A 16,873-nucleotide genomic window follows, 5' to 3' on the forward strand; every position below is an offset into this window, starting at 1 on the left:
TGATTCTGCTGTACAGGCGCACCAACCGACCTGTAGGAGTCGCTGTCCACAATGTCCGATCCCCACCCACCGGCTTTTCCACCCCCTAATACTGCCAATTGTATTAGTATGAACGACCAGCCAAGCCGGAAGCAACGCCGAGAGCTAGGCTCGAACCCAGCATCGCCTACGTTAATGGTGAGCGCCTTGCCCACTGCGCCACTTAGCCGCCCTATGGTTATGTGTTTCTGTAAGAACATGGTTATGTGTTTCTGTAAGAACATGGTTATGTGTTTCTGTAGTAAGAACATGGTTTATGTGACTCTGTAAGAACATGGTTATGTGTTTCTGTAGTAAGAACATGGTTTATGTGTTTCTGTAAGAACATGGTTATGTGTTTCTGTAAGAACATGGTTATGTGTTTCTGTAGTAAGAACATGGTTATGTGTTTCTGTAAGAACATGGTTGTGTTTCTCAGACGGTATGTTCTAAAACATCTTGCAACGCTCCCACTTCCTGTTTTCCCAATCAGTGCTGCACCGAGACTTCCTGTTTTTGTTTGCCCAATCATGCTGCCAGCCATACAAACTATTTGCTTGGTTTATCCAATCAACATGCAGTCTTTGACGGTTCCTGTTCCTGTTTGTCCTATCAGAATGCCACAGACAGCTCCTCCAACTCCTCCCAGAGACTGGAGAGCTCCCTGCAGCCGCTGGACTCCTCGCCCCTCCCCCAGAGACACGGCTGCCTGCTGGGACATCGCCATGACCTCCACGACCCCTACCGGCTCTCGGACCATTACTTCCTAGACCAGGTGAGATAAAGTTCCACTCGTCGCTACATCCAATCACACCGGGAGACAGGAAGTGGAGGAACTATCCTCGCTCCACAATGGTGGAACGAACTTCCCACCACAGTTAGAACAGCCGAAACATGACCAACCTTTCGCCGTCGACTAAAAATGCACTTCTTTAATCAATATCTGAAATGAAAGGAGAAAAAATAAATAAAAATAACACAAACCTTCTTACTGTCTTCTACTATCATGCACTCTTCCACTAATTAATCTTCCATGTCTATATTACTACCTACTATACTAATATGTCTCTACTATCATGCACTCTTCCACATTAATCTTCCTTGTCTATATTACTACCTACTATACTAATGTCTCTACTATCATGCACTCTTCCACATTAATCTTCCTTGTATATATTACTACCTACTCTCTACTACTATGCACTCAACACTGCAGCACCCAAGTTTCAACACTGTTTGATGAACATTGTCACTCGGCTGAAAAAGTTCCTGCTGACTTGTCGTACAGAACCTGTAAGTCGCTTTGGATAAAAGCGTTCAGCTACATGACTAAATGTAAATGTGTGACGGCTGTCCATCTCCTCTTGTCCCTCGTTAGTCGCTGTCTCGGCTCCCCCGCCACGTCACCTTCCAGGAGGACGAGGAGGTCGTCCGCATCAACCCCCGAGAGCGCAGCTGGGAGCGTGTCACCGAGCACCGGTCCGGGCGCCAGCCGGAGCACTCCTGGCTCACCGGCTACGAGGACTACCGCCACGCCACAGTGCGCGACAAGTTCATCCATGTGGACGACAGCGAGTCCTACGTCCACTTCGCCAAGACGGAGGCCCAGAAACATGAGTACACCTACCCCCTGGCGCCGGCCCTGTCCCCCTGCGACTCGGACCCCGCCCTCGGGCCCGGCAAGGGCCGCAGCTTCTCCTCGGTGGTCTCTGCTCAGCCGCGCCCCTTCCTCCCCGGCTCCTCCCCCTCCGGCGACGGGGGCAAAGGACTTAAGCCGGACGCCACGGAGCGCGCTCAGTGCGAGCACTGCGGCGAGGCCTTCTACCCATCCGACAACCGGAGAGGCCGGTGCCAGGACGCGCCGGACCCCCTGAGGGTCTGCGTCCGGCGGGTCAGCTGCGTGTGGCTGGCCGACACCATGCTCTACCACTGCATGTCGGACCCCGAGGGGGACTACTCGGACCCCTGCTCCTGCGAGGGGGGGGGCGAGGGGCGGCTGGGCACGCGTTGGCTCGCCCTCCTCGGGCTGTCGTTGGTGGCGCCCTGCCTCTGCCTCTATCCGCCGCTCCACACCTGCCACCGGGCGGGGCTGACCTGCGGCTGCTGCGGCGGGAGGCACAAGGCCGTGAGCTGAGGCACCGCGAGCAGCTCCCAGAGGATAATACACAGAAACACTCACCCAACGCAGAGCACCAGGGGGCAGGAGGGGCAGGCGTGGAATGGAATGGAAGAGAGACACAAAGAGAGACAGGGTTTTGGTTTCCAGACAGATCCTGTGGCCAGATGGGTCTCTCCGCTTCTCACTCCATCTCCAGTGAGAGAACACCTTTCAGGGGCCCCTTTTATTTTATTTTTTATTTTTTTTTTTTTTTTTTATAGCTGACTAATAATGTCATGTATCACATATGCAGGTACTTTATACTTTTTACACTGACTGTGTCCAAGAACTTGAATTATTTGTGTGCATAATTTTTTACGTTTTTATGTTCTGTTCAAATACCATGGCCAGCCCAACTCCAACTAGGAGAGGAGTCAGACACTACACCTCTGTGTGTATGCGAGTGTGCTTGTGTGTGTGTGTGCGTGCCTACATGCATGTGCACACATGCATTTTCACAGAGGCCTTCCTTCGTTTGATACTGCGGCTCATGCTAAAGCTAAAGGCCCTCGCCAGCCTCCACGCTGCACAGCGCTCTCCTGGGCCACCCTCTGCACTCCCAAAGATACCAGGGGTTTTATTTCCTCACAGAATCCGTACACCGGCCAAAGGGAGCTGGGTAACAGTGTCATTGATTGACAGGGTTAAGCTCCAGTCCTGGAGATGCGTCCTCTGTCCCGCCCCTTTCTACGTTATTTCAAAACAGTGCCTAAAATCCTACTTGAGCCAGGAACCCTGTACAGATTTTTTTTAGAATTTCGTTTTGGGGGGGGGGGGGGGGGGGCTATAGCTACACTGCGTACTTAAAGTGGGAGGATTAAAGGTTCTGATTTCACCACACAGACCCTTGAGTCAGCTTCACGTTCCTTGCGTCCCGAGGGCTGAGCAGTGTAGGCGGAATTCAGAACAATAGCAGCGTTAATACGGTAGCCATTATGCCTTAAGATGTGGTGCGTGTGGCCGGTTCACCTCCCTGAACCGCCTTCCGCTCCTCCCAGCAGCCCTGACGTGTACTGCGCTATGGAGCCGAGGACGCCGGCCTTGCCTTGGCATTTGTTCACCAAGCTTAAAGTATTTCTACGAAGATGAGCTCTGTAGGAAGTGTTTTTATATTGACAGTTTGTACTCAACCTGCATTGTACAATCAGTTTGATCCTCTGACCCATCCCCCCCCCCCCCCCCCGGTGTCGCCCCGCCTGTTTGAGTGACACCACAGCTACCCAAACACGTCGTTGCCCCTAAAAGCACAACACTACACAAACAACCACTTAGGTGCTTCTGCTTTTTCTGAGTTACTTCAAACGTTGTTTCTGAGGAAAAGGTAACTACTGTAGTAGAAATGTTAGAATGCTTGATGTCCTTTTGCCTTTTGTTCAAAACCTTCTGTCTTATGTACCAGTTTGCAAGTGCTTGATGTGTATGTGTGAGAGAGTGTGTGAGTGCGTGCGCGCGAATGTGTGCGTGTGTCCATTTGTGTGTATCAATCCCCTTTTCCACTCCAGAAATCTCTAAGCTGGTCCAAAACCAGCAACTGGATTCAAAACATTTGGGATTGGCCTCAGTGAAATATGCTATCAGTTACTAAAACCTATCCAAGCTAATCGAGATGCTGGAGTGTGGTGGGTTTTGGGAGGGGTCGTGGGTCGAGGGGGTTAAGAAGAATGTGTGTTGTAGCTTTGGTTCCGTGTGTTTGGTGTATGTCCCTGTCCTCAATGTCAGAGCTATTTTAGTGCCTGAAAGCATAGCGTTCATCATCTTATCCTCCTTGTGTATTTAAAATTGAAAATAAGATTACGAACTCCCTTGTAATGATTAGACTTTTTTTTTATGCTAAGTATTTTTACCTCTGTAAAAAAAAAGAGCAAAAATTATATTATATATATCACATGTATGTTGTACATTTTTATTTCAATTTTTTTTTTTTTTTTAAATAACCGTTTCTAACATGTACGATGGATGTAGGCTAGCTCTTGCTTTTGAGAAGGAACAGAAAGTACTTTGTAGATACTGATGGGGGCGGCCTGGTCTGAGGGATTCAGTCATGTGTGTCTTACCTTCCGCCTCCAATAAACCCAGAGAAAACAGTGAAACCACACTTGTGTGTGCACGTGTGTCAAACTTTCTTTTTTCTCGCATGAAAAGACACATGTTACATGTAGGTCAGGGACAAGATGTGTGTTTTTACATGAAGGGGGGAGAGGACAAGACATCCCCTTAGTATTTAGCTCGGTCTGGTTTCTTTTCTACAGAGTCTCTCTCTCTCACATGTGATAGCTATCGAGGATGTAGAGCTGCTTCACAGGATGTCTCTGGAAAAGCGCGTGGGCGATAATGATGGAGGGAGAAAAGGAGAGGAGAAGGAAGAGGGAGGGAGGGAGGGAGAGAAAAGAAAAGAGGTCCCCCAGGGCTTCAGGCCTGCTAAGCAGCTTGATGGCAGCAAACAGCATCAAGAGTCCACATGTGCAAACATTTAAGACATCTTCTCCCAGTACATGTGCAAACATTTAAGACATCTTCTCCCAGTAATGGGGTGACCGTGGTCCTCCGTCGATACACACTCGGTACTTTCTTCCTCTGCGTTCTAAAACACACACTCTGTACTTTCTTCCTGTGTTCTAAAACACACACACTCGGTACTTTCTTCCTCTGCGTTCTAAAACACACACTCAGTACTTTCTTCCTGTGTTCTAAAACACACACACTCTGTACTTTCTTCCTCTGTTCTAAAACACACACACACTCAGTACTTTCTTCCTCTGCGTTCTAAAACACACACACTCTGTACTTTCTTCCTCTGCGTTCTAAAACACACACTCAGTACTTTCTTCCTCTGTTCTAAAACACACACTCAGTACTTTCTTCCTCTGCGTTCTAAAACACACACTCAGTACTTTCTTCCTCTGCGTTCTAAAACACACACTCAGTACTTTCTTCCTCTGTTCTAAAACACACACTCAGTACTTTCTTCCTCTGCGTTCTAAAACACACACTCAGTACTTTCTTCCTCTGTTCTAAAACACACACACTCAGTACTTTCTTCCTCTGTTCTAAAACACACACACTTAGTACTTTCTTCCTCTGTTCTAAAACACACACACTCAGTACTTTCTTCCTGTGTTCTAAAACACACACTCAGTACTTTCTTCCTCTGTTCTAAAACACACACTCTGTACTTTCTTCCTCTGCGTTCTAAAACACACACACTCGGTACTTTCTAAAAAGTAGTTCTAAAAGAGCTGGATACAAACATTGCCATGGAACTATTTGAATATATCCTCATTGCTGAGCACATTTCTCATCCCTGTGTCTTCATTTATATTATTTGTGCTGGGTAGCTTCATTTGAGTTGACGTGTTGTTTTTTTATCCACCTTTTCTCATTTTCTTTCAATTTTTCTCCCATCCCAATTTTGCCTCGCCAATTCTCCCTTCAATTCTCCCCTCCCCTGTCTCGAACGTTGTTAGACTATGCCTCCCACTGGTCGGCTGCAGTGAGGACCAAGCCTTGCATCACGTGTCCCCTCCGGTACATGAGGAGGCAGCCATCGCATCTTTTCACCTGTACAGCGCGATCTCAGTGGCGAGGAGTAACGCATGGGAGGCTCACGCTGCCCCCGTTACTTCCTGATTCTGCTGTACAGGCGCACCAACCGACCTGTAGGAGTCACCGTCCACAACGTCCGATCCCCACCCACCAGCTTTCCCACCTCTAACACTGCCAATTGTGTTAGTATGAACGACCAGCCAAGCTGGTAGCAACGCCGAGAGCTGGGCTCGAACCCAGCATCTCCTGCGTTAGTGGCGAGCGCCTTGCCCACTGCGCCACTTAGCCACCCTAGTTGACGTGTTTTTATGTTCTTTAACACTTTCAGCGCCAGCCGTTTTATCCATTCCTTGTAGTCAATGGGCCACGCTTTAAAATATAGGGATTTTCAGGGCGGCTAGGTGGTGCAGTGGGCAAGGCGCTCACCACCAATGCAGGAGACGCTGGGTTCGAGCCCAGCTCTCGGCATTGCTATCAGCTTGGCTGGTCGTTCATACTAATACAATTGGCAGTATTAGGGGGTGGGAAGCTGATGGGTGTGGATCGGACGTTGTGGACAGCGACTCCTACAGGTCGGTTGGTGCGCCTGTGCAGCAGAATCAGGAAGCGACGGGGGCGGCGTGCCCTCCCACGCAGACCCCCGACGCTGAGAGATCGCGCGGTGCAGGTGAAAAGATGCGACTGCTGCTTCCTCGAGTACCGGAGGGGACACGTGATGTAAGGCTTCGTCCACATTGCAGCCGGCTTGTGGGAGGCATGGCCTAACATCGTTCGAGACGGGGGAGGGTAGAATTGGACGATACGAAATTGGGATGGGAAAGAAATTGAAAATGGGAGAAAAAGTAGATAAAAAAAATATATATAGGGATTTTCACTGTGCGTCACGATGTTTGCAGGCACTAGCCGACTGGCCATTGGGAGCACCGGGAGTTTTCCCGGTGGCCTGGCAGACTGGCATGGCCTGGCTGCCCTGACAGACTGGAAAATGCTTTTTTTTCTTTTTTCTTTTTTTTTATTTGTTTGCGCCCGCTGCAGTCAGGCCACTGAACTCCGAAGCAGGCCAGGCCTGCCTGAGTCAAATTCCCGGTAGTAATTATGGTCCCAGTCCGCCACTGTTTGCAGGGCTATATCTATATTCTATATTATAGCTATGGAGACAATACTATGGATCATTTGACAGTCACTATCCCTCATCCAACATGTAAAAAGAGTTAATTTCTTCATGTATACGTTTGTGTGTTATCCCGTGGTGAATATTGTATAGTTTCAGAGTGATCCTGGCTAATTCCTGGAAGCTGCGTTATGGAGTGATATGTGAATCGTAAAAGAGCGTAAGAAGGTTGGTTTTATTTTTCTTCAGTATAACCTACTCCACTGTCTGCACCCCGAAGCAGCTTGTTTTGTACAGTGATCCCATTAACTTGACATTCGTTTTGTAGCTAACTTTGTCTACACACACTTTGACAATGCAGGTAACACTGCCTTCAGCACACACAGGTATCTCTGTGTACATATTGTTTCAGCACTTATTTATAAATCTTAAGCATGTGATCGATGTAACTTAAAAGTGGTGATCTTTTTTGGGGCAAAATCTCTGATACAAGCGGCCATTGCGCTTGCATTTGACTTGACTACTGATTTCACGTGTGTTGATTCTAAACTGTTGCTGCTGGTGACGTGAAACACTTCACTTCCTGTGTGTCCGATTTCCCCAGGAAAATCACACCAGTGTTTACAGCAGCAAATGTAGCTAATGGTAAATGTGTCCATGAGCTGGTTGTAGGTGGAAGCACTATTGTGTTCATAGAGAATGACAAAACAGAAATGTACTACAATGTTCCAAGGCTATTACTTTACCTAGTCCTCATCATGATTCGGCGGTCTGAAATTAAGCATTACATCACGCGCAGGAGTGGTTTGTGACCAATAAACTATGCCTAGGGGTGGTCGTTAGACCCCCCTAGGCATGGTTTATTGGTCACAAATCACGACTACAAGTGGTGTAAAGCTTTTATACAACTGCCAGATTCATCCAACCTTATTTCTATACAATAAACACACATTAATCGAAGATTTATTGAAAAAACCATCCGCCAGAAAAAGTAGTTCCCACAACTACAAAAAAGACAAGTTGCCTCCATGTGGAAGCAGCTTGAAGTGCATCCAACCAAACTAACACATCCAACTGTGTATTATTGGAATGATTGAGAGAAGTTGCCTCATGTGGAAGCAGCTTGAAGTGCATCCAACCAACTAACACATCCAACTGTGTATTATTGGAATCATTGATTGAAAATTTTATTACCAGATGCAGAATGGTTACAATACAGTACGGCTCAATACACACAATTGTTAAGGGAATGCAGACCTACTTTCCATAGAACTTCATTCTTAGATGCTTCTATATAAAGTAGGTAAAACAAATTAAAACGTTTTCTTTGCCCTATAGGAAAAAAACGTTTTCTTCGCCCTATTTTTTTATTTATTTCTTTTAGCCTAAACTTAACCAGTTGGAAACCAGGGGTACAGTAATAAAATTAGCAATCAACCAATCAATCAATTCAATAGACCATGCTCACTTAAAACAGCGCTGCTTCTCTCTCAGTCTGACTCCCCCGCTGTTGCAGACAGGAGTGTGTGTGTGTGTGTTTGTGGGTACGCCAGCGTCGGACAGTGTGAGAGTGAACGCTGCAGTCAGTGGGAAGGAAGTAGAAATTTAAATCAATCAATTAATCAATCAATCAATCCGCGATTTTTCTTTTGTTCTAGATTGACTCAAGACCCATCAATTACATCATCCAACATTGTTTAAAGGACTAACACATTCCCCTTGACAGAATCGCTTCATATTTAGTCGTTATGGTGCTATCAACATATCCATTTGTTGTCCGCGATCTTGTTTTCTCCCGGAGTGAGCCGGGGAGTGATGTGATTCGGTTGTGGGCGGGTCCTGAGCCCAGGACCGTGGATTGTTGCCAATAAAGACGTGTAAATGGCCAATCAGAATCGAGAAATTTGCATGCCGTTGTATAATGTTATTTAGACACTGGGGGGGAAATGGCATGTTCAGGGTTTCAAGTCTTCAGATTAACAAACCTAAACAAGCTGTTCAGAATTGCTTCCACTCTGTCACAATGGGAACACACGAAATTAATTTGCTTTGATTAATCAATTAGCTGTGCTTGTTGGAGTCAGGAACACTGCAGTGCTTACCTAGTGTACTGCTCGGTCTAAAGGTTCTTGGGTGTGGAGCAGCCAGGAACACTGCTTACCTAGTGTACTGCTCGGTCTGTAAAGGTTCTTGGCAGACCCGGCGCCATGGGCGGGCATTAGGGGGCCGGGCCCGCCCACTGAGTCAACTGTGCCCACCCTGGTAAAAAACGTTTTTTTTTTTTTTTTTTTTTTTTTTTCTCAATCAAAGTCGACTATCCAAATCCTTAGTCGGGGACAGCCCTAGTGGGCACTGATGTCGACAACAACACTACTGAAGCTAGCACGGCACTGTGAGAATTCGTTTTCTACCCTCAAGAACGTCTTTCCAGAACATCGCCTTAGTATGCTTCATCGACGCAAGGCCAATTTAATTCAGTTGGCATTTGAGAAGGACTTAACAAAAAAGTTCAGGAATGAGTGGAGGGGCAGATTTCACTCTGTCCCCAAACGCCGCTTGCCGCTCTACTAATGATGGTGAGTAGCCTGTGGAGGAATTTTGTTTGCTTTTTTATGCACCTTTTTGTCAGTTCAGTTCAGTTTGTCAGTGAATTCAAGTGTTGAATAAATGGAGACTTTTCAAAGATATAGAATAGAAATGTATTATCCTGAGGGAAATTTGACACTGCAAATCACTCAACACACATTTAGACAGAACAAGTCACGAATAAGAATAACAAAACAAATGGCCTAAAAATAGAATAAAGTGAAATAGAATAAAAGATACAGTAAATAAATACAGTAAAAATATACTACAGTAGGTGTAATATTGCACAGTGCTGTTTAAAAGTAAGAGTCCAGGAAGATGGTACAGTAACTGTCACTCTGTGCTCAGTGATGTAGTGAGGCACAGTGATGCATTGTATAGTCTGATGGCTGTCGGAATGAAGGACTTCCTGTGCCGTTCAGTGCTGCATTTAGGTAGTGTGAGCCTATAACATGCTCCTCCTGTCAGCCAAGTCTGTGTATAGTGGGTGGGAGGGGTTTTCCCTGATGGCCTGGAGCTTAGCAAGGCTCCTCCTCTCCGCCACCCTTGCTAGAGTCCAGCTCCACCCCAACCACGCTACTGGCCTTCCTGACCATCTTATCCAGCCTGTTTGTGTCCCCTGCTCTCAGTCCGCTGCCCCAGCAGGTCTGTTATATATATCCGTTCAGTCTGTTTTTGTATAAGTGAATGTTCTTAAGATAGAGAGAAATTAGATTTTTCAATTGCCTCTCTGCTGTTTAGTTCAGCACCGTGGGCAGCGCCAAGCAAGCCACAGCGCCGTTGTCCCAGCTGAAACGTATAAAAGGGAACCTGTGTTGAAAAACCATTGTGCCCCCCCGAGAACATTTTATGCCTACCCACTAATTTGTTTCTGCAGCCTGGTCTGGTTCTTGGGTGTGGGGCAGCCCGGCAGGGAAGGAAACAATGCATTTATATAACCACCAGAAACGGTGCTTCAATACGAGAAAGAGGTGCTGGAAAATGATTTAGACACGTTCCAGAGACTCAAGGAAATTGTATAAAATTGGTGAAAAGGTACAACATATGTCCCGTTTAACCAACACCTCTCCTCCAAACACAGGCAGGATTTTAATCATTATTGTCAAGAATTGTTCTTATGTCTGTCACAATTTCTATAATTATAATACACTCTGAACACAGGCAACTGGAATCGACGTGTTTATGTTCTTCAACATTTCTATCTTCCACCATTCCAGGTGTGAAGGCATGTATGTGTCTACACTCCCACCCTGTAGTAGACAGTACAGAAACCTGGTCTACACTCCCACGCTGTACAGCACAGACACCTGGTCTACACTACCACCCTGTAGACCAGGGGTGTCAAACTCATTTTCACAGAGGGCCACATCAGCATTATGGTAATGTAAAATAAATGTAGCTACACATTTACATATTGTTAAACATGGTGTTTCTGTATTTATTACTTATTCAAGTTATACATATTGCATATTCATTTGCATAAATGTAAAAATATATGTTAGCTTATGTTATTTTAACAAATAATTTTAGTTTATCAGAACCCCATATTACTCCACCAATCAATGATCAAACCATTCAAGTAAATAACAAAGAAGAATATCATCAAATACAAGCTATGACATTAAGTTTGTTCAAAACCTTTTTGTCACAGTCAAGAGGGACAGAACTAACAACTGTGAGCTGCAAAGAACACGTGGGACAGATGTAGCAGATGTTACAAAAACAAATGGCTGCACACAACCTTGCAGAGGCCATACATCCAACTAATGGAAGATAGTTTAATTAACTTTAATTAACAGATTGCAGAATGGGTACAGTACAGTACAGCTCAATACACACAATTGTTAAGGGGATGCAGACCAGAGAAAGACTTTCGACTTGTTTACATCAGGGTCCCCCATTTTCAATTCGTAATGAAATTGCTATTATGTGTCTGCATGAACACACAACTGTAACTGTACTCAAAAATAACAAAATAAGGGTTGTCTCAGTTCACAACTATATTGGTCAAGTTTTGGGTGGGACTTGTTTGCGTCCCTACAGCTTCTTATTCAATTGAGCGAGATGCTCGGTTATGTCACACAGCCAGTTTGCATCTGACAGTTCAGACAATATTTCTTCAACCCTTTGTTACCTATTCCGCCTGGATCTTTTTTGTATTTTGGGCTGTAAAATTGTCAAAGAATGTCTGAGGAGTAAGTGCTTTTGGCTTTTTTCCTTTGTTACCTCAGATGTTCAACATGCATGTATGTGTAAGAATGTGTAATAACTAAGGCTGTCAAAGTTAAAGCTTTATTAACGCATTAACCCACAATTATTTTAAAACTGCTATTTTTTTAACCCAATATTAATGTAAAAAAAAAATAAAAAATTACCTGAGCTCTTGGGGGGCCACATCAAATGACGTGGCGGGCCGGATTTGGCCCGCGGGCCGTGAGTTTGACACCTATGCTGTAGACTGTACAGAAACCCTCCCACCAGGTGTGTTTAATAGAAGCCTTTGAACATAAACCACACTGAGCTCACATGTGCCACTGCCTATACATAACAGTGGAAAAGACAACTTGTCACACACGGGGAGGGCAGGGCTATGAGGAAGTGGCTAAGAGTCTAGGGACTAAAATGGATCACGGCCGGAAGAGTCTGGGTGAGATATTTTTATTTCAGGCACGGAAAGAGCCTCTTCCTCTGGCAGCGCCAGCTCTGTCACTGTTCCATTTCCTTTTCCTGCCTCTGTGTCCCCGACCGGAGGACCTCTCCCTCTGTGTCTCCTCCATGTCCCATATTTTAGCTTGGTGTCGGCCCGACATCCAATACCAGTATCAGTATTTTAGCTTGGTGTCGGCCCGACATCCAATACCAGTATCAGTATTTTAGCTTGGTGTCGGCCCAACATCCAATACCAGTATCAGTATTTTAGCTTGGTATCGGCCCGACATCCAATACCAGTATCAGTATTTTAGCTTGGTATCGGCCCGACATCCAATACCAGTATCAGTATTTTAGCTTGGTGTCGTCCCGACATCCAATACCAGTATCAGTATTTTAGCTTGGTGTCGGCCCGACATCCAATACCAGTATCAGTTTTAGCTTGGTGTCGTCTCAACAGCCAATACCAGTATCAGTATTTTAGCTTGGTGTCGTCCCGACATCCAATACCAGTATCAGTATTTTAACTTGGTGTCGTCCCGACATCCAATACCAGTATCAGTATTTTAGCTTGGTGTCGTCCCGACATCCAATACCAGTATCAGTATTTTAGCTTGGTGTCGTCCCGACATCCAATACCAGTATCAGTATTTTAGCTTGGTGTCGTCCCGACATCCAATACCAGTATCAGTATTTTAGCTTGGTGTCGTCCCGACATCCAATACCAGTATCTGCGTCTCCTCGCCTCTCTCAGAGAAACAAGGACACAGTATCATAGATGCAAAGCATCGTCATACTGATCGAACTGGTCGTGTGCAAAGTGTCATGCTTGTAAGCCGCCACAAGGGGCAGAGTGGCGAACTGCGACTGAATGAGTTGGTGACATTGCTGGTCTATGAGGTGCTTTGCATCTAGATGGAAACGTTCTCCTCCATCACATTTCCAGGAGGATACAGAAGATGGAAATATAGGAGCAGGTTTTACACACAGTTTGTGTTTACAACCAAATCCAAAGTGATGTTTTATAAAGTAATCTTGATGTCGAAATCTGAGATTTACATCTTCTGCGACTCATTTCTATCATTACCCATTATGTATGAATGCTACTATAAATATATTTTTTGGGGTCATTCTTTGAAATAATCTTTGCCTGATATCAGACAGAATTGTCAACGCGTTACACTCTATTTCCATCTACAATTGAACCCACTAACTTACCGCCTTTAGATAATAACGTTTGACAATATGGTTCTTCATCTGAGGTACTCGATTCAGAGTCAGTCGACACAGTGGAAGTGGGTCTGGACCCAGGCAAACATATTCCTACAATGGAATCTAGGATAAAGTCAAAGAATTTGTTCTTCTTTTATTATTATTATAATATATAAATGAGGCTCCTGACATTCAGATATCTGGCCCCAATAGACGACTGGCCTCCAAGCCACGCAGCAGATTTATAGGGTTGTTAGTTAGTTGGCACTTGAAACATGCCGATTTTCTATTTCGTTTCCCTGTGCAATGCTTTGGTTTGCCGGATATCCACAAATACAGTCAAATAGTACTTTAATCCCAATCCCTTCCCAATGCCAGCTGTGCCCTGGGATGACTTTACTGAACTGTACTGACTGGTATCAAACCAGCAGGGAGGATGTTAATGGTTAACCAACCAGACGATTCACCCAGAGATGGTAGTAGTGGTTGAGACCAAGGATGGGTGCGGTGTTGGACTGTTCAAAGTGACGGAGGTACTGGACTATTCAAAGTGTCGTAGGTACTGGACTATTCAAAGTGTCGTAGGTACTGGACTAGTCAAAGTGACGTAGGTACTGGACTATAGCTACTGCTTTAGTTTAGCTGCACAGCCCACTGCCTTTTTTTTTCATGCTCAATAAACTGAACAAATTGGATTTATTTGACTAATAAATGCAAAACAATTGCAATTTGCAATTCTGATTATTAGTTTGGTGAAGGCGAGGATCACAGAAGTAATCCGGGCTGCGTTACGAACACTGCTGCAATTTCCTCGCTTGGTTTCTGGGTGGTTTGGTTAAACTAATTCATTTGAATCCAGTTCACCTTCTAGTTACAGCCTCCCTTCTGTCTCAAGAAAGAAAAGAGCACTATACAAAATGGGGAGTGGACTGGTAAGTTCCTTTAGGAAAAAAGGTGACCGCCTGATTGGCTGTGAATATATTTAATTGCGGTTTTGTGTTGCAGGTGTGTGGCTGCTACTGTGTGTTTCTGTCCTTTAAACTTTTTTTTTACCCATAACCCTCTTGCCAGGTCTCCATTGTAAATGTGTGTATATATACAGTATATATTCAATATGTGAATAGTCCAGTACCTACATCACATATATATTCAAAATTTCACACATTAACACTTTGAGTGCCAGCGACGAGATTTATTGTTAGTTCATGCCGACCGTTGAGTGCCAGCGACGATGAATCTTGCTTTTTTTTTAATTAGCGGTTTGAATTCATATTTCATCAATCTAGTCTCACGTTAGTGCTGCAAACTCTCTCTGAGCTCCATTGGGAAAATACCGCCCCCTATCGTCTCTCCCTGTTGTACTGCACCCCTTTGGAATGGATTGCATGAAACACATGGGGGGGAGAAAAATCCAGCTTCCTCATTTGACTTCTCAGACAAGTCACCCGAGAGGATCAGATTCATTGCCGAGCCCCAAAACAGCGTGGAATACATGTGTGTGTGTGTGTGCTGAACAGGAAATGAGATAATAGATGTTTCAGCTCGCTTCTATAGCGTGCATAAATACACATACTATCGATAATCTAGCGTTTATTTGAAAACTATTCATAAATAGGCAGAACAATTACGTTTTTTGTGTATTCCAGAATATTCCAGGAAAGGGCGATCACAGAATCTTTATATTTTCCTGAAACTTAAAAAAAAAAGCGTTTTTCAAAATGGTATAAAACGGAAATGAACAGATTAAAAAAAACAATCCGTTTCGACAATGTTGACTGCAAACAAGTCATTGATAAGTGACGGCCAGATTAGACACATAGCCATAATTTTAGACATACCGGTAGTTTATGCGTTTGCAAATATGAGAGCTCCATCATTGAAGTGGACACTGGCATACGGAGCCTTTTAGCGCTCCGCATGGCTGGCACTCAAAGTGTTAATGGTTACACAAAGGTTCTTGACCTGCCTGGTTACATAAAGGTTCTTAACTCATTGGGCGCCAAAAACGAAATATCTCGTGTTTCGCCGTCAAACGTTGAGTGCCAAAAACGTAATATGAATTTTTTTGATCCTTTGATATTTTTCCTTTGATCCCCGTTCTATACGGTCAGCCGGAGCTCTCTAGGTCTCCCTGGCTCGTCTGCCTACGTTGGAATTGCAATGACGATCAAATCTCACCAGGTGGCAGTATCGCCTACCTTTTGAACTGGAATAGCTTGGTGTGGATACAACTTTTATTTTTTTCTCTCCTCCTCGGAGACAGAGCGACCGCTCTGAGATTTTGTTGCCTGAAGCCTATTTCCCGTATACACGAGTATAGACATATACGCGTGTAATCGCGATGCGATCACTGGGGATTATTCTTTTTGGAGTACCTTCTGGCTAAGGTAAGGTATATTCTATGTCTATTTTACCGAACCTGAAACATGTTTTTGTAACGATCAGTGTCGTATTTTACCGGACATAAAACTTGCTCGACAAACACGATAGCAGTTTCTAGTTTAAACGACCCCCCCTTGATGATTTTGTGAAGACATGTATTATGGTATATACCTTTGATTTGGAAGTATTTGGGGTTTCAGGCGATCAACCAGAACAATTTGGGCATATTGCATATATAACGCATCATTACTAGGGATGCACGATAATTATCGGGCCGATATCAGCAATTATGACGTCATCCCGATAAACCCGATAACATTGATAGCTCCGATAATATATAATAAATGTTTTTGTTAAAAGAAATCCGGTGTGGGTGGATTGGGATGAAGGGCGTTTGTTTTTACTGTAGGCCCCTCCCGTTTTGCCAGTACTGTGGTACTACTGATAGCGTGTGGTTTAGGAAGAGGGAGTTTTTCACAAATCCAGCGCTCCCTTTCTCATGCCTGGCTGCGACGTAGCCACGTAAGTTTCAGAAGCAGATGGTGAACAAAGATGGCGTTGTCGGACTTTTTCAAAGTTTCAGAGGAAAACAGTTCGCTTGCTATTTGTAACAAATGCAGAAGTTCCACGAGGAGGGAAAGGGGCAACAAGCTATAATGCATCCAACATAATAAGTCACCTGAAACATCACCACCGCTACGATGGTGTATTAAAATACGACGCCGAGCAGCTAAAGGCTAAGCTAATCCAAAGCCAGCTGCAAAAGGAGCTGGCGGCGTGTAGTCTTTTACCAACAAACTTTCAGTTTGACGAGGCGTTTGCTAAATTAAAGACGTTTGACAGAGATGATTTGTTTGGTTTAATTTAAATTTAATTCTTTTTGAGGCGTGCTGTCCTATAAATGCCAAGTAAGTTGTTTCATGGACCAAGACCACAACAGTCTCCTCTCCTATAGCGTCAAATGTTTTATCTGCTGACAAAGCACAATACCTGTTGGTTTTTAGTTCACTCATTGTTCAGGGAAACACATTGTTAATGACATTGACGGATTGTGAATTTTGTGATTGACTCAAATTATATTTATTTGGAAAAATAAATAGTCACTTTATTTGAAGAGTCAAAACTCTTGGCTTTGTTTTGTTCATAGTAGTAACGCTCATGTCATGATACATCTGGTTAGGTCAAAACTACAGGAATATACATTAAAAAAATTT

General features: G+C 44.5%; 1 protein-coding gene across 1 annotated transcript in view; it reads left to right on the forward strand.

Annotated features, from left to right (window-relative positions):
• Positions 1-4,240, forward strand: part of LOC311233987 (sprouty-related, EVH1 domain-containing protein 2-like) — an 81,168-nt gene extending 76,928 nt beyond the window's left edge. The window contains exons 5-6 of the mRNA XM_084321062.1: positions 635-793; positions 1,397-4,240. Of these exons, the coding sequence (XP_084177188.1) occupies positions 635-793; positions 1,397-2,152 (915 nt within the window). The 3' untranslated portion in view covers positions 2,153-4,240. The remainder of the gene's footprint in view (positions 1-634; positions 794-1,396) is intronic.
• Positions 4,241-16,873: the final 12,633 nt, after the last annotated feature.

Source organism: Notolepis coatsorum (assembly GCF_963971535.1).
Source record: "Notolepis coatsorum genome assembly, chromosome: 9".
In the NCBI taxonomy this organism is placed as follows: Eukaryota; Metazoa; Chordata; class Actinopteri; order Aulopiformes; family Paralepididae; genus Notolepis; species Notolepis coatsorum.